General features: G+C 44.1%; 1 protein-coding gene across 7 annotated transcripts; it reads left to right on the top strand.

The window, feature by feature from the left end:
* Window positions 1-1,191: 1,191 nt before the first annotated feature.
* On the top strand, window positions 1,192-24,054 carry LOC118300188 (pecanex-like protein 3). Of its 7 annotated transcripts, none has more exons than XM_047328963.1 (36): window positions 1,192-1,564; window positions 2,608-3,089; window positions 3,998-4,206; window positions 4,454-4,559; window positions 4,712-4,751; window positions 4,852-4,947; window positions 5,217-6,971; window positions 7,936-8,083; window positions 8,405-8,574; window positions 8,791-8,848; window positions 8,971-9,112; window positions 9,246-9,403; window positions 10,754-10,907; window positions 11,579-11,611; window positions 11,706-11,877; window positions 12,383-12,493; window positions 12,620-12,711; window positions 12,844-12,953; window positions 13,257-13,362; window positions 13,472-13,564; window positions 13,682-13,832; window positions 14,409-14,553; window positions 15,683-15,857; window positions 15,961-16,069; window positions 16,243-16,372; window positions 16,610-16,668; window positions 16,767-16,982; window positions 17,337-17,590; window positions 17,728-17,994; window positions 18,330-18,433; window positions 18,548-18,695; window positions 18,780-19,010; window positions 19,116-19,390; window positions 19,479-19,648; window positions 19,783-20,189; window positions 20,483-24,054. In XM_047328963.1, exons 2-36 carry the CDS (start codon window positions 2,937-2,939, stop codon window positions 20,633-20,635), a joined length of 6,900 nt encoding a protein of 2,299 aa, XP_047184919.1. In that variant the 5' UTR covers window positions 1,192-1,564; window positions 2,608-2,936; the 3' UTR covers window positions 20,636-24,054. The 7 variants fall into 7 exon arrangements, with proteins under 7 accessions (XP_047184919.1, XP_047184914.1, XP_047184913.1 ...); XM_047328958.1 differs by having other exon boundaries at window positions 1,193-1,606; window positions 15,680-15,857; XM_047328957.1 differs by having other exon boundaries at window positions 1,193-1,564; window positions 15,680-15,857.

Genomic DNA, 24,054 nt, shown 5'->3' on the forward strand with positions numbered 1-24,054 from the left:
ACGACAGATACCTGCCGAGTGCCTTGAGAAACTGAGTACTGATGAGAACTTTTTTTACTGCTTTTTATGGACCTAAGTGATCAATCAAAAATAAACTTTAGTGCTCACTTCACTTTAAGTGTCAACATTTTTTTTATCAACAACTTTATTAAGGACAGTTTGCACATACATATAACACAAATACACTTACAAACAACAACAACAACAAAATAAATAATGAACAATTCATATTCTAGGGAATCTACTAAGTCCAGCAAGGGTAATCAACAGGCAGTCCAATTCATATCATCAACTACAGTCAGAAGAGTTCCAATATCCATCATGGGAGGTCACAAGTGTTTTGAATATATTTGCACAGTCTTCATAGCTTTAGTCCAAATATTCATTGATTTCATACTCATAAACAGGAAAGAATGGTTTAGAGCCCCTGAACTTACATCTGTGGATGTGATATTTAGCAAGCAGAAATAAAAGATTTACTATAAAAAACTTTCCTTCCCACTCTGTCTTAGGCTCCACTACACCAAAGAAAACATCCTTAAAACAAAAAGAGAAATCTGTAATAAAATGAGATTGGATGAACTCAAGAACATTCGACCAGAATTTCACTATATGGGAACATTTCCAAAACAAATGGAAAATGTTTTCATCTGAGCTTTTACAGAAAGAGCATTCAGATTCAATATTCGGTTTATACCCTTTAAGTACACACTTTGCTGGGTAGAATCTGTGAATTAATTTAAATGTAACTTCTCTCTCTTTATTAGTAAGCACGTATTTGAAAGGCAAAGACCAAACTTCCTTCCAAGGCACATTCTCTATTAAAGCGTTCCCTTATGGAATAAAGTAAGGAATAGTAACAATCTCGTTTTGGAATAAAGCTGATCATTTTTAAATTAAAGAGAAAAGCGCCCTCTCTATGACGTCAGTGCCTCCGGCCAATCAGAGCCATGGGAATCTCTCTCTCTATCTCTCTTACTCACTCACTCTCACACACATTCACATAAACACATCCCCTCTCTCTCTATATATACACATATATACATATTATATATATGTATATATATAATATATATATTATATATATTATATATATGTATATATATATACATACATATAGATACATAAATATATTATGTATATATATCGCTCTCTCGCGCGCGCGCGTAATCGCGCTCCGTGCTTGTGCGCGTGCATGTGTCAACTAGTGGCTAGCTGCTGCTAGCTACTGCCCAGTAACATGGCTTGTTGAAACATTTTCACATAGGCACCGTTTGTGCCGCGACGCAGCTGTCGCTCATCATGAGAGAGGACCTTCGCTTCCGCTGCATGTCCGGCAACCTCTGGTGCCAGAGAGGATGAGGGGCCGTGTGAAGACAATGATAAGTTAGCACAACGCCGACACAGTCCGGGGGGCTACAGTGTTTTTGGACAGGCGGTTGCTTTGCCCGCTGGAATCCTGCGAAGGAAAGCTCTGAGATTTTTTTTTCTTCTTCTTCTTCTTCTTCGCAAGGACTGGATGCGGAAGGAGGATATGAGGCAACCTGGACAGCTAATGCTAATTGTAAGCGATGCTGGCGTCAACACTGTGGGGGAACCTTTCACTGTGAGCACAATTATACAAAACCTAACAAGCTAACCCCAGCTAACGTTAGCCAGCGACAGACCGAAGCAGGGCGCAGCCAGCGGGCGACGGTTGAGCTAACTTGTTGTGGGCTGGCGTCACCCAGCTAACGACAGGGACCTCGGCTGCAGTGCCGAGATGTGCGGCCTAGCATTAGCCGGTGACTAGCGTCGAGAACCCTGATGGTGTTCAACGTTTGTCAGGCAGCGCGGGGCGATGGACTGCTGCTCTGGGTCGTGTCTCGATATCCGCCCAGGGGACGAGGGCGCTGCCGGTGCGAGCAGGGCTTGTTCTGTCGGATCAGAACCGCACGGGCAGGCTAGGCTACATAGCATGCTAGCTTGCTGATGTCAGACAGAAAAGTTAATCTAGCTGGCAACAGCACCGGCCTGGACCCTGGAAGAGGCTGTTCTAAGCCCTGTCAGCCTCTCCGGTGTCTGTTGAAACGTATGGACCGCGTCGTGTGCCTTCTCTGTTCCTCTGTTTTAGTTAGAATAGTTTTATAGTCGCTGTCGTGCGTGCCAGTGTCCTCTTATGTAAGTCTCTCCTCTCCTTTTGTAATCAGTTACATTTTACGATTCCACCGTGGTGGTCGAGCTAATCCTCGTCACTCTGATCCAGTGTGGACGTTTCGAATGACAAGGGATCACGTTCAATGATCAACTCGGCACAAATGTGATCTTTTGGCTAAGGGTCTTCAAGACCAACCACAAGTTAAGATATCTTGATGTGGAAATTAGGGAATTGCTTACGGTGAAACAGACCAGAGATACTCTCGAAGGTGATCACCCCCACAACTGATGTGTGCATGTGGAAAGCTGACAGATCTCCATCACAGCATTTGTGATTATTTTTTAGGTTTTCGGTGTGATTGCATGAATGGGTTATTGCCTCACATCCGTTTTCTCCCACAGAATGCAACGTTTGCATGCTTGTATTGAATTCATACAAGCGAACAAACCAGTTTCGATTTCTCTCTGCAGATGAATGTTTCCTCACACATCCAGCGGGTTACCGATGTGCCAAAAGGTCACTCTCCAGATTACTCAACAAGGATTAGGCCAGAGTGTGGCAGCGCGGCGAGCGAGAACGCACTGGCACAAGAATATGCCAGGATTCTTCACCTCCACTGAAGTAGACATGTCCAAGACACAGAACAATTGTCCTTGATGAAACAGTCTTGGTTAACCTGCCATCCCCAATGGAAGTGCCATCGTAGACACAAGACACTGTGGCTCGAACTGCTGCACAGTTTTTGGAGCTACAGCTTAGAAGGAAGCATTGTAGCTTTTGGTTGAACCTGAAGGTGAAGATGGGTTCCCAGGCTCTTCAGATATTGCGGCAGGGTGTGTGGGCTTCTCTCACCGGAGGCTGGTATGTGGACCCCCATCAGAGCACCTTCTCCAACTGCTTCCACCTCTACCTTTGGATATTTCTTCTGGCCTTCCCCTTTCTGCTGTTCATGGTAAGCATATTTTCAGCATATTTTTATTATGTTATTATCGATTTAAATGAAGGAACTACTAGATTCAGACATGCACTCATATTAACCTTTTTCTACCGGAAAGTGCTTTAATTTACTAGACATACCAGCTACGACTTACAGAAATAGAATTTCTGGCACATTATGGGAAATCCTGATATTGTTACGTCACCATCATTTGGATGAGCTGTGTTGACATTTATCCATCCATTTCATGTTGAGACAACGGTCCTGACAGTCGAATAGGGCCAGCAACACAAATAGTCAGAGGGGTGTGAAACAAATCCCCAGTTTAACTCCATCGTTAGAACGGACAAGAAGCAGATGCATCAAAATGTGCATTTTAATCTTCCATTGCAACTATATAATAGTGAGCATGCAAAGCAGCAGTAAGTGGGATAGTTTGAAATTGGATCTAGGAGTTTGTAAGGTCTCATGAACATTCATACCTGACAATGTGGGTGAAAAGTTCAACGTATACCTTTTTAGTTCAGTTAGAGTTTGAAACCGTGTGGGGAAATCTGTGGATCTGTTTAATATCTGCTGAACACGTGGCAGCCCTTTGCACACCATTATATTCATGTGTCTGAGCTCGTGAGAACCTGATCTGCAATAACCGTTCAAATTTTGTTGATACACAGTCTAATGATTGAATGTCTTATTGTGGTGAGCATCTAATTTCTACCATCATTAGTATCATTAGTAAGAAATTATTTTACAGTCCAGCTGACTGTAAACTGGGAGTTTGCTGTTTTGCTGTGTTTTGTTCAGTGCTGCTTTTGGAATTTAGTGTTTGCCAGCCTTTATCAAATAATTTGTGGCACTCGTTCCCTGTATTGGATTTCATTGTCTAATTTTTGCTCTTTGTTTTTTTGCTCATTCCCTCACAGGCTCTTCCTCCTACCTTGGTGGTGGCAGGCGTCTACTCTGCTGTGGTGGCAGTCTTTTTCACAGCCATCAAGGTGGTAAATTTCCGGCTCCATGCTATGTTCGACCTTGGGGAGATTATAGAGAAGAAGCAGGCCTCACTCACAGCTGATGCCCCGAGAACAGAAGAAGGAGATGAAGGTTCAGGTATCCACGACGGCAATCAGCACAGGTAAGAAGGCGTCTCTGACTAATTTTGGAGAAAACGCCTATGAAATGTGTTTGTGTTTGATTGGTTTTGTCTATTTCGTTATTTTTTGTATATATTATATATATATGAAGGAGTAATGACGAGAAATGTCTCCGGCATAAAAATAGAATGATTTTTATACTTACTATACTAAACTATTACTACAGAAATCACAATTCTGTAACATGCTGAATCCTTTGAATTTTCTGTTTGTGTAACTTCTTCACAGGGATAGCCATGTTGGTGTAGAGATGACTGTGTTTCGGAAGGTCAACTCGACACCCCCAGTGCGCTGTAGCTCCCAGCACTCGCTGTTTGGGTTGAACCAGGTGTCTGTGAGTCTTGCCATATTTTCTAGCAGCATGTAGTCTTCTTTCTTCTCCCTCCATCATTTCTCCACTTCTACTCGTTACAAAAGATTTTTGAATTCCCCTGCCAGTCTTGTGATCAAAAGTTTTCATTAGATCTTAATGTCCTTATTCTTCAGGAGTTCTTGCCACAGCTGGATGATACAGGGGGCACAAAGTGTAAGTACCAGAATTTTGTTACAATTTTGAATGTCAGAATGAACAAGTTTTTGAATATGCACGCTTACTTTTTGAGTGACTTCTTCTGTTTTTACCACAGATATAAAAGAGCTAATGCGGGAACAGGGAAGCAATAACATGATTGTTACGTCAGCTCATCGTGAGATCCTACGCCAGAGCTCTCAGGATACCATTAGTAAGTCTGCTATTAGTCGCCGTCCACAGACCAGCATAATGCAAACCGAGCAAGGTCTTATTGTGCCTGTATGCAAACAAGTCATGCCTTCCATTGTAGGCATTAATCCTTAGTCTGTCCATTAGTGTGAAGGCTGGTGCATGCGTTTAAATGTATAATAAAAAGATAAAAGGATGAAACAGCTTTTGGTCCGAAGAACAGAATTCAAAACTTCTTTGTTACAGTCTTAAGTTATTTTCGATCTGACTTTGGTCTTTTCTACTCTACAGGAGCTCCCAGTGTCATGCAGTCATGCATTGCCGCTGGTCTGGGAGGGGATTTCTCTGGTCTAGTGGGAGTATCTGCAGTGTCGGTTGGATTTGGAGAACATGGTGACTGCTTGTCTATCCCCCCTTCACCCTCCAGTCAAGAAGATGGAGGAGAGAAAGAACAGTTGCAGGAAGTTGAGGAATTACCAGAGCATATGTCTCAACTTAGTCCTGAGGACAATGGGTTGGGGGCTTATTCGCCTCTTGGTCCCTCTGCTGAATCTGAGAGCCTTGGGGATACTCCCCTTAGCCCCCTTATAAAGAGCAGCTTAAGTGAGGAGCTGAGTGAAAACCTCCTGGGTTTGGGGCTTGACCCTGTGGCGTTTGCGCCTGGGACTGAGCACCCAGGCAGCCGCAGTGGGGTGGCACTGGCTGCCGGATCCACAGACAGCTGTTTCAGTGCAGGTGGTGCCACTACAGACCGTGAGACGCTGAGCACTGTTAGCAGTTACCGCAGTGAAAAAACGGATTCTACTCAACTTGAAAGCCCTTCGTTCAGCCATTCGCGGCCTGCAGATGGACAATCGTCTGCCTCAGCAAAAGCAATAGGCTCCAACATCCATGAGTCTAGGGATGATTCGGCAGGACAGGGTGGCAGCGACACGGACAACCTGTCAGACAGTGTGTTACTACGTTCACCTTCCAAAGAGTTCTCCCTCAGCCAGGGACTAGACAGGACACTTGTTGAAGGAGAGGATTTGACCCCTGTACCCTCTAATATTGCACATCCCCTTCCCCTCCAGAACTCTTCCCCTTCAAGTAGTGGCCAATCAGAGATTTGCGATTTAGACAGAAATGTCCCAGTTCCTCCTCTGCCCCCACCTCGGCAGGCCAATTCAGTCCCCTCAGGGCTGGCCCTGGGTCTAGTGTGCTCTGAGCCTGCTTTGCCCATATCCTCTACCCCCTTCTTACTGTCTGACCAGCCTGCTTTGCAAGCCCAGCAGGTTGTGCGCCCGAAAGACTTGAAGCTGCTGCGGGCCAGCGGCAGTAGTGTGGGGCACAGGCCAGGCCGAAGGAAAGCCCCACGAAGGCGAGCTGGAGCGGGCAGCAGTAGTTTTGACTGTGGCTCTTACAGGCGTCACCACAATCATAGACAACACAGAGATTACATCCCAGTGCGCAACCGACTTGGCGCAAAGGCATACAGTGAAAGTTTGTTTGAGGATTCCAGCGATGAGGACGATGGCAGTGACATGAGCGCTGGTTCCAGTCTTGGCTCGCAGCGCCGATACAGCTCAGACGATGACGACGACGATGATGATGACGACTCGAGTTCGTCTACCTCCTGCTACTCCCCAGACCTCGCTAACACTGGTATAACAGCCCCACTCCCCACTGCTGCTCAACTGCCCACTCCAAGGGAAGGGGATCTGCCTGACACTGCTGGCCCCTCTCATTCCCGTGCTGCTCAGCGCTCTTCTAGCACAGCTAGTGCTAAAACTCATGCAAGAGTGCTCAGTATGGATGGGGCAGGTGGAGGCCAGAGTAACACAGCAGCAGCTCAGCCTTCTACTCTGCTCACAATGCCCTCCACCTCCACCCCTGCGCCTCGAACTCTCACCATCTCCAAGTCTGATCTGGAAGCCCGCACTATTCATACCGATGGCTTCCCTGGAACACTTCACCATCGACTCGATTCTCTTGGTGGCTCTTGGACTGGCAACCAGATGGGCTGGAGGGCAGGAGAGCTGAATGAAGAGGGAGCTGTGGGAGGAGGTGAGTTGGTGTGATAATAGTTGTGGTGGAGTTGTCAGAATTGTCAAGAATTGCTCCCTTTAATTTAATTTAGATGCCTAGTAACTTAGCAACATATTAAGGTGAAAACCCACAATGCAACACTATTAGTTCGCATCCACACTGTTACTCGCTCGTATTGAGAAAACACATCATAAAATAAAATAAAAGGTCTTAAATATGAAAAAACATTTGTCTCAAATTTGAGCCAATCCATCTTCCTTTCTCTCCAGTGCAGTAGAAAACTCACTCTTTTGTTTTTTTCTTTCAGTTAAGGCTCTGCAGCTAAATCATATAATGGTAGAAAAAACCCTGCATTTTTTTTTTGTATGAAATTTGCTGCCTGACGCATACCTTGACTCAGAACAATTTTAGTTTTTTTGAAAGCGTGTGATTTATAATGGCTATCCTTTCAAGGTCAATCTGAGTCACCAATGCAAAAGTGAACCTCATTTACTGACTGTAGATCAGTGCCAACTTCTATGTCTGTGATCCAGCCTTGTAGTTTACAAACCAAGTAATGGAAAAAAGCTTTCAAGATGAAGATTATTTTTGTTTTTGATGCACTGACGACAGAGACGAACATTTCTTGTAACATCAGGGATGTATTGATTTAAATCTTTCGCTAATGTATTTTAACTTTTAATTTAATTTGAGGTGAATACTAATGAGGCATTATTTTTTACTACACAGTTGACCATCAACATTATGCATCATTAAGCTCAATTTTTGTTGTTAACGTGGATTTCACCATGCCCGGAGAAATGGAGAGGAAACCGTTTAATGAACAGTTTGGCATTGATCAGTTTGGGGAAATAAAATTGAAAAAAAGTCCCATCAATAAGTAATTCATAATATTTGTTCATCAATTTCTGGTTTGCACATATAAAAACATACATGGTTCCTTGTGTGGTGTACACTGACACTGTAATTTAAAACGATGTAGCTAATAACCCTTCTACAGCCCTGGCTGCAGAGGATGGGAGCAAACATGACTCAGTGAGCAGTGTGAAGAGGACCCAGGCCATTCGCAGGAGACACAATGCTGGAAGCAACCCTACACCGCCCCCATCCACCATGGGATCCCCTCCCAGGTTAGTCGACTAAGCAAATCTATGCCTTTCCTCAAATGTTCCCCTTTCTGATCTCTACCAAGTCTGTAGGAGTCAAGGCTATCGGCAAGTTTACAGTATGATAAATGTAAGAACTGGTAAATCTATAATTAAAATTATTTCTGTGTTTTTAGGGGAAACATTTTTGGGGGTTTTGCCACAAAGAAAACATTCACTGCAATTTCAGGGGAAATTAATGATAACAGTAATTAATTGAAACTACCTGCCAGCGTCAGCAGGACTGATTGATTTCACGAGTTACCGTGCCAAAATATTTATTTGTGGCTTTTTTTACCCCTGTAGCTTGCAGGACCTCCAGCGGGCTCGTACCTCCTCTCACTCGCGGACTCGCACACTCCCGTCAGCCTTACAGTTTGCCTCCTCGCTCCTACTGCCTCGCAGTGGCATCCACGAGGCCTCGACCTTTGACGACACAACAGAGGGAGCAGTGCACTATTTCTTTGACGAGAGTGGTGAGTCGGTGGCTATAAAGGAGTAGTCCTGAAAATTAGGCAACATTACTTTCTTGCTGTTCTCCATCAAGATGTTTTCATCTTATATTGTCTGTTATGTGTTGACTTAATGCAATTGAAATAACAGATTCATCATTCGTTAGTTCCTCTATCAAGTCTGAGGTAGGTCACTGTTGAAAGCTTTCCCATTTCAGTCTTCCTTCTGTCGTGTAACAGGAGTGAAGCGGTCCTACACGTTTGGACCTGCTGGAGGCGGTTATGAGGACCCAGTTCAGTAAGTTTATCAAGTTTTTATTTTCTTTTTTCAAGACCATACTTGAAGACTTTATTTGCTGTTATAAAATCAAGAAAGAAATAACAATGACACTTGATACCATCAAAATGTAATGCTTGCAGGGAAAGAGAAAGGCAGTCCCAGTCCTCAAGCTTCACCTCCACTGAGGTCCAGGAAGGGGCACCAGTCCTGTCCATGCTGCAGCCCAGGCCTGTGGTTTTACAGGGCATGCAGGTGCGCAGGGTGCCCCTGGAGATGCCTGAGGTCAGCAGTGTTTGATGTTCCATAGAATGTTATTTATATCAGTCTTGACTCTCTGGCACAAAAGGAAACTACCACAATTATCCATGTAGCTTCCCCCTCTGACTTCATCGCTTATTTCCCACCTCATCTGTAGTTTGATCTGGATCATGAGTCTCTACAAGAGTCCCAGGAAAACACACTGATGATTGAGGAGAAGGCAAAACCCAAACAGTACTACCGCTTTTGGGTTCTCCCTGGGAAGTGGCTGAGGGTTCGATATGATCGATTGGCTCTCCTGGCATTATTGGACAGGTAAGATGTACAGGAAGAAGGATAATCTATTTGTTATACTAGCAAATCATTTTGTTTTTTCGGTTTACCTCAATATAAAGGACTGATACATGATTAATGTATTATTATTATTAATACATTATTAGACAATAGACATTATTTATACAAGATTTCAAATATTAATATAGAAGCCAGCAGCTTTTTTCTATGTAAACCTTAAGTGGAGTAATTGCAACCTCAGCAGAGAATGAAGTCACACATTTGAGCTTCTCAGTACTTTGTTTTGGTTGATGTTGCTGCTTTAACATGCCTTTACCTATGCTCCAAATCTAATTGTATTTTCTTGAAGATCTACTGTGCAGAACTTTTCTTTAAAAAGAAAAGAAAACCTCCTACAAAAGTAATCCCTCATCACTTATTTAAACACGTGGTTTATTTATCTGCAGAGACCCTGTACTCTGCCTTTTCCCCCCCTTAAAAAAACAACTTCTAATTGTTTGTTTACAAAGAGCAACAGACAAAACCTGAATATGACACGATTAATGCTGGCTTTACCCCTCAATGTGATCACTAACCGTTCAACTGCCAGTCAGCTCTGCCTTGTGTTGCAGCAGAGTGGGAAGCAGATTGCTGTTGTTCGGACAGCTGCCAATGAGTGAGAATAGAGCCCCCCCATGCAAGAGACAGATCTCAAATCATCAAAAAAAAGCAAAAACCAAGTAGTTTGAGGGTAGAAAAATATAATCCCACTCCGCTGCATTAAGCAATATTTATATTTCCGGAATATCTTTTTTGTATCTCAGTGATGAAGATGATTTTCTCTTTTGACAAATTAAATTCTTCCCTATGGTAGGAATTAAAATGTTAAGCTTTTAAATCATCTCATTAATAGAATATACTTTTTATATATTTTTACAGTGAACAAGAAGATACTGTGGGTGATAGTGGTTTGCTCCTCACAGGATTATATCTGCCTGTGGCTGCACATACCACCTCAAGTCATGTACAAACACTAATGACCTTTTTAACCTTGTTGAAATTATAATAAGGTTTTAAAAAATTTGCTTTGGGCAGCTGTGGCTCTGGAGGTAGAGACGGTTGTCCACTAACCCGAAGGTCAGCTGTCCGATCCCCGCTTCCCCCCAGCAGGATCATTTTTTACTCATGAAAGAAAGCCTTTTTTTGACATGTCTGATGCCCAACAGCAGTATGGCGTATTTTAATCTAGGTGTGATGAAATCATATTACATGTCCCAGTAGTTATCAGTTCATGTAATTACCTTTAAAAAATAGAATCATATGTACATAGAAGGCAATGAAATGGTAGCGTGAAAACATCATTGTTGAGTTTTCTCTGTCTTCTGTTGCCAGGAACCGTCGTGTGGGTGAGAACGTGTTTGCCGTGGTACTGGCCAGTCTGGTGGCCTTCCTTGGGTTCCTGCTGCTGCTCCAGGGCTTTTTCAGGGACATCTGGGTCTTCCAGTTCTGCCTGGTCATCGCTAGCTGCCAGTACTCCTTACTGAAGGTACTCCACCTCAGGATTTCATGTTTAACTTCTTTATCTTACAACTGTCTTAAGCTGGGCAGAGACTCTATGATTTTATCGTACAACATGTTGTCGGTCACCCACGACACTGCTGAAGAAAGAACCCCCTCTCAATTTTGGTTTTGAGGCATAACAATGAAGATAATGTTTGTTTTTCAACAAGATCTCTGCTTGCTTCAAAATGTTGACAGAAAAGAGAAAAAATTGTGCTACTATGTGCAGTTCTACTTTGAGTGGAATACAGCAAATAAACAAAATCGACCCACAGATGTCTGAAGACAACGTGGTTTGTCAATTCTGCCATCGAGTTCGGTTTTATTTTAATCACAGCCTCTCTGAAAGACTGCAGAAGCCACAAGATGTAATATACTGCTCGATTGTCAACCTCTCCAGTAATCAATCAGGCACTGACCCTCCCCAATCAAACTGATTAATAATCAATGCATACATGATAATACAGTGTCTTCCCAACTTTATAGACTTACATGTTTCTTTTCTATACAGTATTTAAGCCAAATTTGTTCCCCCTAATCTTTGCAATACAATATAAGCATGCAATTATCTTGTTTGTGATGTCATCAGGCATACCATCTTTCAATGTTGCTTGCCTATGAAGCTTAAATTCCCTCCCTATTTGTTTCTCTTTTTAGAGTGTACAGCCAGATGCAGCTTCTCCAATGCACGTGAGTACTGGTGAATTTTTTATATGCTGAAGCCTAAATCAAAAACGAGTTATTATTGTGTAACTGAACTTTGTCACTGTCTGTTGTTATTTAGGGCCATAACTGGATCATTGTGTACAGTCGGCCGGTTTACTTCTGCTTGTGCTGCGTGATGATCTGGATCTTTGACCTCTCTGGACGTTCTGGAAGCCTGCAGCCCTTCTCCCTCTACGGCGTCACCTTCTTCTCTGCACACTTCCTGCTCTGCATCAGGGATATGCTCATTGGTTAGTTCTTACACATGACCCGTTTCATCAGCATTGCACACGGCGTCTGGGTCACCACTGACACTAAGATTGTGAATGCCTCAACAATGTCTATTTCTATTTTATGTTTGCCTTTTTTAGCTGAAGAGATTTTGACATATATTATATAAGTCAAAGCATAGTTGTTACTGAATTAATAAACGATAGCTCATCACCATGTGACGGTGAGTCAGCATTAACAACAACAGGAGCTAAATGGAATTCTGTCATCATTCATTTTCTTATTTACACCTGTTCTCTTCCTACTGTGACATGTCACAATGTCAGCCGTGACAAAGGCTTATTAGAGATGTAATTTAGTAAGAAACTTGCCATAAATAGTAATTCATGTCCATTGTACCACTATTATGCATGGGATGGACTGGTGGTTTTAAATTTGGTGGAGAGTTTAAGTTTCACAAAGTTTCAAAAACTGTGTCCATCAGCTTAATATTATTTTAAAATATTTCTCTCTTTTGTCCAACAGTGTTTGCCTTGTGTTTCCCAGTCATTTTCCTCTTTGGGTTGCTACCTCAGGTCAATACCTTTGTGATGTGTCTGCTGGAGCAGATAGATATGCACATTTTTGGTGGAACTGGTAAGAACATTTTTCAGAAACCGGATCATGATGTAATGCTGTGTCAGGAAATTGGGGGAAGAGTTATATAATCTTGAACACTGCCAGTTTAGAAACTGCACATTTTTAACTTGTCTCTTTCTTCAGCCACTACCAGCCCCCTCTCGTCTCTCTTCAGCCTCATACGCAGCGTGTTGGTGGCTGCTCTGCTCTATGGATTTTGCCTCGGTGCAATAAACGTAAGTGGAACAGAGACACACTCTGCAATGAAAGTCGGGGTCATTTTGTTTCAGCGCTTTGGAACAAAGTAGCAATTGACATGGACGATCCTAAATAGTTTATTTTTGTTGTTGTTGGTTTTTTTGAATTAGGCACCGTGGGGGGATGCCCATGTGCCAGTACTGTTCTCTGTGTTTTGTGGCCTACTCCTGGCCTTATCCTACCACCTCAGCCGCCAAAGCAGTGATCCAACCATCCTGTGGTTAGTATATTGTTCCATATTGTAAGTCATAGAAAATGTTGAACATGAATACAGTAAATATTTTTAACACACACATCAGCTTACCTGATGAAAGGACTGTTTTTATTAATACCGTTGATCAATAGATATTGCTCTTTATACCTGCTTCATGCATTTAACTGACCTGGAGTGCTTTTAAGCTTTTTTCAAGTATTAAGTCTGATTGATGTTGCCACTACACTGACGGTGTAGACTTTGATGTCAGACTTCAGCTTTCTGCTGTAGTTCTCAGGTTTTTTTTTTCTTTCTTACGTCTTACATCAGGTCACTGGTCCGATCTAAATTATTCCCTGAGCTGGAGAGCCGAACACCAGAAGAACCCCCTGTGGAGATCAAGGACCCCCTCCCTGAAAAGCTGCGTAACTCTGTGGTAAATATCACCGCTCGCTGCCTGCAGAGACTGAAAGTTTCACTTTTGATTTTATAGTGTCTTTAATTGTGAAGTCACATAATTCTGCCCATTCACTTTCTCTTTGTAGAAAGAGATTCTTCATTCAGACCTCGTCATGTGTCCCCTCATGGCTGTGATCACCTTTGCCATCAGTGCCAGCACAGTTTTCATCGCTTTACAAGTTAGTTGGAGAAGGATTAATGATCCTATTCTTACAAAGCATTTCACTCAGGATTTCAGCGACAAATGGACATGGACTTTTCATGTTAACTTTCTTCTTCATGCTCTTGATCCACAGCCTGCTCTTAGCTTTGTCTTGTACATCCTGGCCGGAGTTGTGGGCTTCATTACACACTATCTCCTGCCGCAGCTCCGCAAACAGCTGCCGTGGTTCTGCCTGGCTCACCCCGTGCTCCGCTCCAGAGAGTACAGTCAGTTCGAGGTCCGAGGTGAGTGTCTGATTGCTCTTTTATCTCTACTCGCATACACAGAAACATGCACATGGAAGTTAGACAGCCTATTATATGAATGAGTGGAACAAGTAAAAAGCTGCATGGAGTAAATTAAAAACGGTAAGATCTCTAGTTGAAGTGCTCATGAGGAAAACACTAAACCGCGGTCGTCTCTTTGACTAAGAATCAATAAATCAACATAACTACTTAAGTAGCATAATTAACACGGGAGGAGGCACAATAGAACTCTATTTATTCAATCTTAAGGTGGTTTTGAAAAGTGTAAAATAGCTTTACTCTGCATGCAGCCTGCGCCCTCCTGTGCATCTTCCCTCCAGGCATCGTTTATCATCCTGAGCGGATCCGTTTGCAGGATTTGATCGCGGCTAGGGAAGTCAGAAATGGAATACCATACCCCTCATTATAAAAACATCTTTAAACTTTTTTGAGTTTAAATAGTTTTCTGCCAGATTTATTTCACAGCTGTGAAAAGGTTTAGGGGTGAAATTAGAGTTGAGGCTGTGGATTTCCTCGACAAGTATGTAAGACGGGTTTCTTTCCGCATTCCCACAGATGCTGCTCAGTTGATGTGGTTTGAGAAGCTGTATGCATGGCTGCAGTGTGTGGAGAAGTATTTCATCTACCCGGCTGTGGTGCTCAACTCCCTGACGACAGAAGCTCGAACTGTGGGCCAGAACCACAAAGAGCTGGACATCTAGTAAGCCTTTTTCTCATTCTGTCTCCAAACTATTTCGCATCCATATTTTACTCTCCGTCTCTGCTCCCTGGGGAGGTATAAGGTAAGCTTTGTGTGTTGGAACCGTAGAACATAAAATTAATGGACATGCTGAACCACCCCCAGGTGTGTTGCTTTCTGAAGGGTATGTGCTGGGTAACACAAGATACAGAAAATATATCCTCAGTGTTTTCACTTTTGTTCAATTCTTCATTCTGTAAACCAGACAGTCTGTGCAGTAGTCTATGTAGAGGTGAATATGTTTTCATGTCACCACTTGCGCCCAGTGTATAGTGGCAAGAAAAAGTATGTGAACCCTTTGGAATTCTCTGGTTTTCTGCTTTAATTGGTCATAAAATGTGACCTGATCTTTGTCCCACTCAATCGCATAGACAAACACAATATGCTTAAGATTAAAAATATATTTTTAATTTTTATGTCTTTATTGAACACACCTGCTAAACAATCCCCATGCTGAACACTTGTAGTTAATAACTGATCAATCAGCAGCAATGACCTCAAGCTAATATGGTGGCTGCAGATCAGATATGCATAATGTTCTGCCTACTCTCTTCTCTCTGAGCGTTCTGCATTTTGCCTTTGGAGTCACCTCTGTCTGACACCCACTTCTAGCGAGTGTTGCCAGGGTCTAACTGATGAATATTAAAACACTTTGAAATCCTTTCCAGCTTCATGTAAGTGAACAATTCTTGATCGCAAGTTGTCTGAGATCAGTTTCCTGTAGGACGTGGTTCACATCAGCAGATGCTTCCTGTAAAAAAAAAAAAAAAAAAAATTGACAACTTCTTTATGTCAGAGTTGCTCTTACCCACACTCCAGGACTCCAGGTTTGCTCACTGCCGACTCCAGTAAGCTTTTGTAGATGCCAGTAGCCTCAGGGTTCACATGCTTTTTTCCAACCTTCACTGTTAATGTTTGAATGATGATATGTAGAAGCACAAGACAATGACTTGTTTGTTTGATGAGGATGTGACCATATTTTCAGATGTGCAGGTAATGTCAAAGGGTTCGCTCACTTTGTATCATCACTGTACATCGTTGTGTGACACTGATTATCTTTCTCTCTTTGTCTTCTTGACGCCTCCAGCAGCCGAGCTTTCTTCATCTCGGTAGCCGGCATGAAGCTGCTGCGCTCGTCGTTCTGCGCCCCGTCACATCAGTACGTGACGCTGTGCTTCACCACGCTCTTCTTCCAGTTTGACTACCCACACTTCTCAGAGACCTTCCTAATCGACTACTACTTCATGTCCATTCTCTTCAGCAAGGTGAGAACGCACGCCATTTTAGAAGCAGTTCCACGGTGGTCATTGTATCTCTGTAGTGTTATGAATACACCTGCTGATTCTCTTTTATCCTTTGAATTCTCAGATGTGGGACCTGCTGTACAAGCTTCGCTTCGTGCTGACGTACATCGCTCCCTGGCAGATTACCTGGGGCTCAGCCTTCCACGCCTTCGCTCAGCCCTTTGCCGTGCCCCGTATCCTTCAGTTTGTTCTTGCAGGGTTATTGTATTAAATTGCATTATTGCGCATTGATGTCTCTGTTATGTTGTTGTTGTTCTATCCACTGAATAGACACAGTATTTTCCACAGTAAGTCACTTGGACTGCACTTTTCATTGCTGACGTGTCCTTAACTCACGTAACTTCAGACTCTGCTGTGCTTTTCGTCCAGGCCATCTTTTCTGCCATATTCTCCACCCCTCTCAATCCTGTCCTAGGCAGTGCTGTGTTTGTCACCTCTTATACAAGACCTGTAAAATTCTGGGAGCGCGACTACAAGTATGTTTTGGATCAAATCATTTGTGCAATTGTGACACTATAAATCTGTCTTGGCAACAACCCTGTGAGTTATTTTAGGCCAACCTGTTTATAAAGCAGAAAATTGACTTATTTAGGGAAGGGGCACAGTATATGTGATCTCCGGCGTTAAGGGACTATTCTATTCAGGATTCTTGAAGCGGTTTATCTCTTTTATTAAAGACCTTAGTTCTAATTCTGCTTTGTCTTTTTCTGCAGCACCAAGCGGGTCGATCATTCAAACACCAGACTTGCCACTCAATTAGACCGCAACCCAGGTAACGCCATAACATTCTCTCACCATCTAATCACCTAGATTTGACTCCTATTTATTTTTGTTCCCTAACTATAGTGATGTTTTTTTCTCTCCCTAAAGGTGCGGATGACAACAATCTGAATTCGATTTTCTACGAGCACCTGACGCGCTCGCTGCAGCACAGCCTGTGTGGAGACCTGCTGCTCGGTCGCTGGGGCAACTACAGCACAGGCGACTGCTTCATCCTCGCCTCAGACTACCTCAACGCTCTGGTGCACATCATTGAGATCGGCAACGGCCTGGTCACCTTCCAGCTGAGGGGTCTAGAGTTCAGAGGTCAGCAACGGGGAATTATGGGAACTGACAATGTTAGGGGCTTATAGAAGGAGCTCCTATTCGTTTACCTTCTTGTTTGAACAACTAGTCACTTTAGTATTTGTCACATAGTTGCATTTATTTTTAGATGGTGGGCCATTGAATCCCAGGCTAAAACCATACTACTGCGTTTTTGTTTTAAAACTGAAACATCCGTCCACTCAAGTCTCCGTCTAAACTAACACACCTGAAAATGTATATCACGTGACCATTCATAAAAAATGTTAAATTTAATTTTTAACTAACCCTAATTTGTCATAGATTAATTCTTTACAAAAGCTAATCTCCTCCTCTTCACTCTCCACGTCTGTCCAGGTACCTACTGTCAGCAGAGGGAGGTGGAGGCCATCACCGAGGGAGTGGAGGAGGACGAGGGATGCTGCTGCTGTGAGCCCGGCCACCTGCCTCACATGCTGTCATTCAACGCTGCCTTTGGACAGCGATGGCTGGCGTGGGAGGTGGCCGCCACCAAGTACGTACTGGAGGGCTACAGCATCAGCGACAACAACGCAGCCTCCATGTTGCAAGTGTTTGACCTCCGGAAGATCCTCATCACATACTATGTCAAAGTAAGCCATTGATCAGAGTATTTCTTTGACACTTGACATGATGTTGTGCGTTTCTTTGTAGCCACTGAAGACACAAGAGCATTTAATGTGTTGACTTTTGTTGCATTAATTTGGATCATGTTTGTTCCCTCGAGTAGAGCATCATCTACTATGTGAGTCGATCCTCGAAGCTGGAAGAGTGGCTGACTAATGAGACGATTCAGGAGGCTTTGCGGCCTTGTCTCGGGCCCAACTACGTGGACAGCGACCCCACCTTCAACCTGAACATCGACGAGGACTATGACCACAGGGCCTCCGGCATCACCCCCTCCTCATTCTGCATGATTTACCTGGACTGGATTCAGTATTGCAACAGCCGGCGTCAAACGGTTAGACCCTCTCCGAAAGCGACACAAAAATTCATGGTGGTTGTTTTTATTGTCTTTTTTTCTCTTCTAGCTATTGTCGATGTAAAACCGCATGCAACATTTACTCTGCACATCATCAAATAAGTTTTAATCTTTTAAAACTGAATACAGAAAAGTGGAAATGTGAAACATCTGAGAGTCTGGGTCCTGTATTTCTCTACATCTAATGAAGTTTTTTTTTACGAGGATATTTGACTCTTTTCAGTCCTACACATAACTAATATGCCAGTGCAGCTAGTATATGACTATATGAAAAAAAAGACAGATGGATATAACTTTAAACGTACAATATTTTATGATTTATCTATTGATTCTTCTCTGTTGTGTTGTAGCCGGTCACTTGTGAAAGAGACGGTCCACTTGTCAACCTCTGTTTTGGGCTGTGCATCCTGGGACGAAGAGCTCTGGGCACAGCCTCCCACAGCATGTCTGCAAGGTGAGAGTGCCGGGCCGTACAACCGTAACTCACACTCTGGCTAATAGCACCTGTCACTGGCCAAAATATGTGTCGGCAATAAACAAGATTTACAGTTGTTTATCCGTTCGACAGCCTGGAGCCGTTCCTCTACGGCCTCCACGCTCTCTTTAAAGGAGACTTTCGCATCACGTCTCCTCGGGATGAATGGGTGTTTGCGGACATGGACCTTCTGAATCGAGTGGTGGCCCCAGGGGTGCGGATGTCCCTCAAACTGCACCAGGTAGCGTTTCTTAACAGAGAATAATGACTCTTCTCTTTGTCACTGAATTGAGACCCCAACCCTGTGATGTGTGCTTCCCTCCAGGACCATTTCACATCTCCAGACGAGTACGAGGATCCGATGGTTCTGTACGACGCCATCACGGCCAACGAGGAGAAGATGTTGATATCGCACGAGGGCGACCCTGTGTGGCGCAGCGCTATCCTCGCTAACATGCCCTCGTTGTTGGCACTGCGCCACATCATGGATGACGGAAGCGACGAGTACAAGATCATCATGCTCAACAAGAGGTTCCTCAGCTTCAGAGTCATCAAGGTGTCTGCTCTCTCTCTGTTACTTGTTGCCTTGCTTTTATCGTGCCTCTTTATCAGGTTATGGTTTTATTGGTTGTTTAAACTCATTCTTCACTGCCTCTTCCAGGTGAACAGAGAGTGTGTGCGTGGGCTGTGGGCGGGGCAACAGCAGGAGCTGGTTTTCTTGCGCAATCGTAACCCAGAGCGAGGCAGCATTCAAAATGCCAAACAGGCACTGAGGAATATGATTAACTCCTCATGCGACCAGCCAATCGGCTACCCCATCTACGTGTCCCCCCTCACCACTTCGTACGCTGGGGGGCACAGCCAGCTGAAGTCTGTGTGGGGAGGACCCGTCAGCCCTCACAACATCTACACCTGGCTCATCAGTAGCTGGGACAGGTGCATGACCTTAAACCCTAAACACACAAACCTTTCGGTGAAAGTGGTGCGTCGGTGAACATCTTGTATATCTTGTGTGTCTCTGCAGGTTACAGAAAGGTTGTGGTGCTGGCTGCAACAGCGGCGGAAACATCGAAGACTCTGACTGTGGAGGCGGCTCCACCTCCATCTCCACCAACCCAGCCATCCACACCACCCAGAGTACACCAGCCTCCTGCCTCCCCCAGCCACACATCACCACCATCCAGCCCTCCATGGGTAAGCCCTGAAGGCAACCTCTTCTTCCTGAGCCTGCACAACTGTTCACTCCAAAACTACAGCTGCACACTTTTCATTTAGAGCTCTTTCCTAAGTTACAAATAAATAAATTAAGTGGCTTTTTTGCATTTCAGGTACAGACAACCCTGTCGGTCCGACCCAGAACTGGCCTCACCACCCCCAACCTCTTCCGTTAGCTCTGCTCAGCCAATCAGAAGGCAGGATGGAGGCCGGCCTGCTCACATCCCTGCAGCGTACATCCTCCATCCAGGGGCTCCTCGGCCAGCAGCTATCCAGCTCCCAGCTCTCCTTCAGCAGCGCCCTGGCTCCGCCCCCTCTGCCAGGCCCAGAGCGCTTCTGCCCGGCGAGCCTCCTGGAGAACTCGGGGCACAGAGCGGGCCAGCGGGCTGGCCTCGGCCCGGGCGGTGGACTACACTACGAGAGCCACTTTGGCAAGTGGAGTTTTTCAGGCAGGAAGGGCTTCAATGGACCAGCTGCAGCGGAGGGGGAGGGAGGGACAGTACAGATCATACGCACACAGGTGAGAGGCCATCGGGGCGTTCACTGTCGACTCATATGGAACTCACGTCAGAGAATAAAGTGATTCAATCTCTGGTTGGCTGGTGGATATTGTTAATTTTTGATAAACCTTTATTGATCCTACGCCGGGAAAATTCACTTGTTACAATAGTGGGAAAAGAGGTAGACAAAAGAAAAGGCAATAAGTAGAATCAAATACGCATATACGGACTGTAACCAGCTTTTCAACTGACGTTGCTTATTTTTTGGGATGAATAAAAAAGAATTATAATCAATCTGCCTTATCTTTTCCAGCCTCTTCCTCCCACTCCCCTACAAGAGGTCAGTTCAACACAAGATCCCCTGGGAGCCATTCAGACGATGGACCCCACCCTACTGTCCACGTCGGACCCCCCCACCCCCCGAGAGGAATCCACAGAGCTGCCTTTACTCGAGCACCTGCGCTGAGTCTGCACCGGGAGACCCTGAGTGACGGTCTCCTCAGCGAGAGCACACCGCGGTCGAATCTGGACCGGGCCCTTCCCGCCCAGACCAGACTCATTCCAGCCTTCGGCACTCATTCCATCAACTCTTCGTTTCAGCCAAAGTCCGCTGTCATCACGACTCATGAGGCCTGATGATGAACTCATTCGTAACATTACTTTTCTGTTTCTCCAGACTAAGGCACTCAAGTGTCTCCATGGACAACCGCTCGGTTGCTAGTGACAGGCCAGAAAGACCAGTGCAATCATAAGGGATATCTTGTTTGAGGATTGTCTATTTTTTTATACTGGAGAAAAGAGGATCACCTCTGACGTTCTCTCACTTGACATCAGAACCAGCAGGGTTTTCTTTTTTTCTTTTTTCTTTTTTCATAACCAATCAAGACAAAAAGGACAAGTGGAAACCACGACTAGCCTTGTTTAGTTTCTCCCCATCCTCACTGGACCTACCGTTTTGTCTGTACAGTTACATCTTGAAGAATTCAAGAGCCTCCACTTTTTCCCCAGAGCACATTACACACACTCAAAGAGAAAAGTAAAAACCAGACACACACACACACACACGTCCCACCAAAATGTTTTCTCTGTCCTCTGGCCTATTTCCTACAGAGGTGCCTGACAACATCAACACTTCTTCCATCCCAGTCAACGTGTGGTGCTCCCACCACCAGTTTACAGTCGACTTAGGCCTGGACACGAGTTTCTGAACCCGACTAGCGACACAGACGTGTGATGACTTTGGGACGGAGCTGCGCCCCGAGGATCGTGTGAGAATTGTGTTGATCACAAACCCACAAACTGGGAGTGTTAGGAACTAAAAAGCCTTTTTTTTTTAAATTTTGTTTTGTTTCGGTGAGTGGAATGTCCTTTTATTGTTTTTACTTGAAGAATCACGAGCTCCTCGGTGTTCGAGGGGCACCGCGTCTGTTTTCTGGACCGTTGAATAACTCCTCCCCCTCTGAGCAGATCCAGTCGGCTCCTGACTGTCTCAGTAGCAGGGACCCCCGGCTGATCCGCGTGGGCAGCTCCGTTTTCTTTGCCTGCAGTACCCCCCCCCCCCCCAATTACTGTACTACTGCTTCTGCATCTCCTGCTACTACTAATATACAGTACCCACTACTACTGCTGTTCCTCCCAACAGTCCAGTCCAGCGTTTTAGTTGGACAGAGACGAAGCTGAATAAATACTGAAAGTAAAGGTGGAATATTTATTTGTTTAATATTGTCTTACAGATATATCTTTAACGGGGTTTGTCTATATGGTGTGCTGATATATCGAATTGGAACTCTGCCTTCTGTCAACTGTACCCCCACCCCTCCCTCGATCGTTTGGTGTCATCACATTTGTATCATCTCACCAATAGCCCAGTCTTTTTTTTTCTTCTTAAACACGTGTAATAGAACTGGAAGTATTCCTGAGAAGTCACTTTAGGTTGGTTTATTTCCCACTCTTGCACTCTTTTGTTTCACCACTGTGGAAAAAAAGCTAATGAAAACACTGACGGAGGGTTGAAGTACATCATGTCAAAAAGAAATTCTGAAATAACCTTGTGCCATAGCATTAAGCTGCGAATCAGAAAGAAGGCCTCGTCTGCTGGTTTTCTCACCAAGCTATTGGACGCGACGTTCCCCCCGTAGGAGACTTGAAAGCAGGCCGGTGTTCTCGGGGTCTATAATGGGAGAGGAGTGGTCTTATTCTGCAGGAAGACTTTTGGTCCAAAGGGAGGAAACTAAAGGGGAAAGCTAAAAGAGAAGTGTCACATTTATGAGTCAGGTTTCCAGTCTTTTATTCTCTCTGGGTTAAATTATGCAGATTAGCCCCGCCCCCACTTCCTTTGCTACTTAGATCTGAACAAGGGACATATACTGTTCTAAGCTTCTCCTCTTTTTTTTTGAGAATATTTTTTCGCAGTCCTGAGATTCCCGTCTGCCTCAGCTGTGCAGGTGAAAAGTGCATCACCCTTCTCTCACAACACGTCAGTCACTTCCTCTACTCAGGAGAAACAGACATTCTGATCAGTGCTGTTTTCTGTTTTTCTCTCCTCATTCATCTTGTATCCAAAGCAACAGGGAGTTGTATTGCTTTTTTATTATTAATATTAATATTTTTACTTTGCTGGGAGTGAGGAAAGCACAAGTTAATGGACAGACCTGGGTGTTGATAAAAAAAGGGATTTCTTAATCTCTGAAATTATGTACAGCATGTTTCGTATATAAATATATATTTAAGATATAAATCTATTTTATTATTATTGGATTTTGGGTTCTTTTACATTGACGACACTATGTTGAGGTTCCAGGGAGGGACTCCTGTGTTTACCCGTCAGAGGGCAGAGCTGACTCTTCAAATTGAAATGTGCAGTTTGGGAAGAATCAACTAATACTTCTTTTGCACAAACTGTATCGTGTATCATCCCACTTTGTTATTGTTTTATTATTTTTGGGTTTGGTTTTTTGGGGGGGTGGGGGGCTTTCTTTTATTTAAGAACTTTTACGTCAATGTTAAATGTTCTGTACAGTTTTTTATTTGATTTTTTTTTTCCCCCTCATATTTAAATTAAAGATTTTTTGTGTCTTTGTTTGCAAATCAGCTGTTCTGAGTGATTATATTACAACAAACGAATATGTGCAATAACTTTCACCTTAAGTCAGAGGAACCACTGTACCCCAGAGGGAGCTGTGTGTGTGTCACGTCATGCTGGATGACACCAGTTGGGTCTGAAGGCTGCAAGTTGAAAAAGTAGGAAGACGCGAGTTTGCCGGACCACTGTTGCCTCTTCCTCATCTCTGCTCAAGGAAACGTCAGCTGCCACGAACATAACACACAGAAGTGCTGGTGGTCGAGCACCAACGATTTCCATCCCTCCAAATTGTCCATCACATCTGTGACGAGTATTGATTCATGTGCAAACTTCACAGTAATACAGGAAATACAGACCTGATGATCGTCTTCTCTCGGTTTCTTCTCCACGCCACGACGGGCCGATTCTGTGGGTCACTTACGATTATCCCTCAGTTCACCGGCATCCAACTCCCTCCTGCACTCGGGTCTGTGAGTGTGACGTGGCCTGCGACAACACTCCGATCCAGATGAATGTAAAGTCAACTAATCGTTTCAGTGAGGACAGTTTTCTCTCCTCGTTCAAAGGTCAAAATTCATGTTGGTCCTTGATTTGATTGACCAAAACGCTGAAGATGTTTTCTGTGTAAGGAATTTAGAGTTGAGGAAATGTGTTTAGGTTTGATTCAAGGCTTTGCTAGTAGCAGCTGATGGATGCCTGTTTAATGGCCTTGTTTTGATGGAATTGGGGGAAACATTGAAAGTGTGTCCTGTGCGGCACAACTGTAGATCATTTTTGTAAATAAAATACCACACCTATCAGAA

This window comes from Scophthalmus maximus, chromosome 2 (assembly GCF_022379125.1).
Source record: "Scophthalmus maximus strain ysfricsl-2021 chromosome 2, ASM2237912v1, whole genome shotgun sequence".
NCBI classification, from domain to species: domain Eukaryota; kingdom Metazoa; phylum Chordata; class Actinopteri; order Pleuronectiformes; family Scophthalmidae; genus Scophthalmus; species Scophthalmus maximus.

Bases quoted from the DNA above. Each gene is read 5' to 3' on its own strand.
- LOC118300188 (XM_047328958.1), top strand. From the start codon at position 2,937: ATGGGTTCCCAGGCTCTTCAGATATTGCGGCAGGGTGTGTGGGCTTCT. The intron at 10,908-11,578 runs GTACTCCACCTC...TTCTCTTTTTAG, and splicing joins GCCAGTACTCCTTACTGAAG to AGTGTACAGCCAGATGCAGC. The intron at 19,391-19,478 runs GTGCATGACCTT...GTGTCTCTGCAG, and splicing joins CTCATCAGTAGCTGGGACAG to GTTACAGAAAGGTTGTGGTG.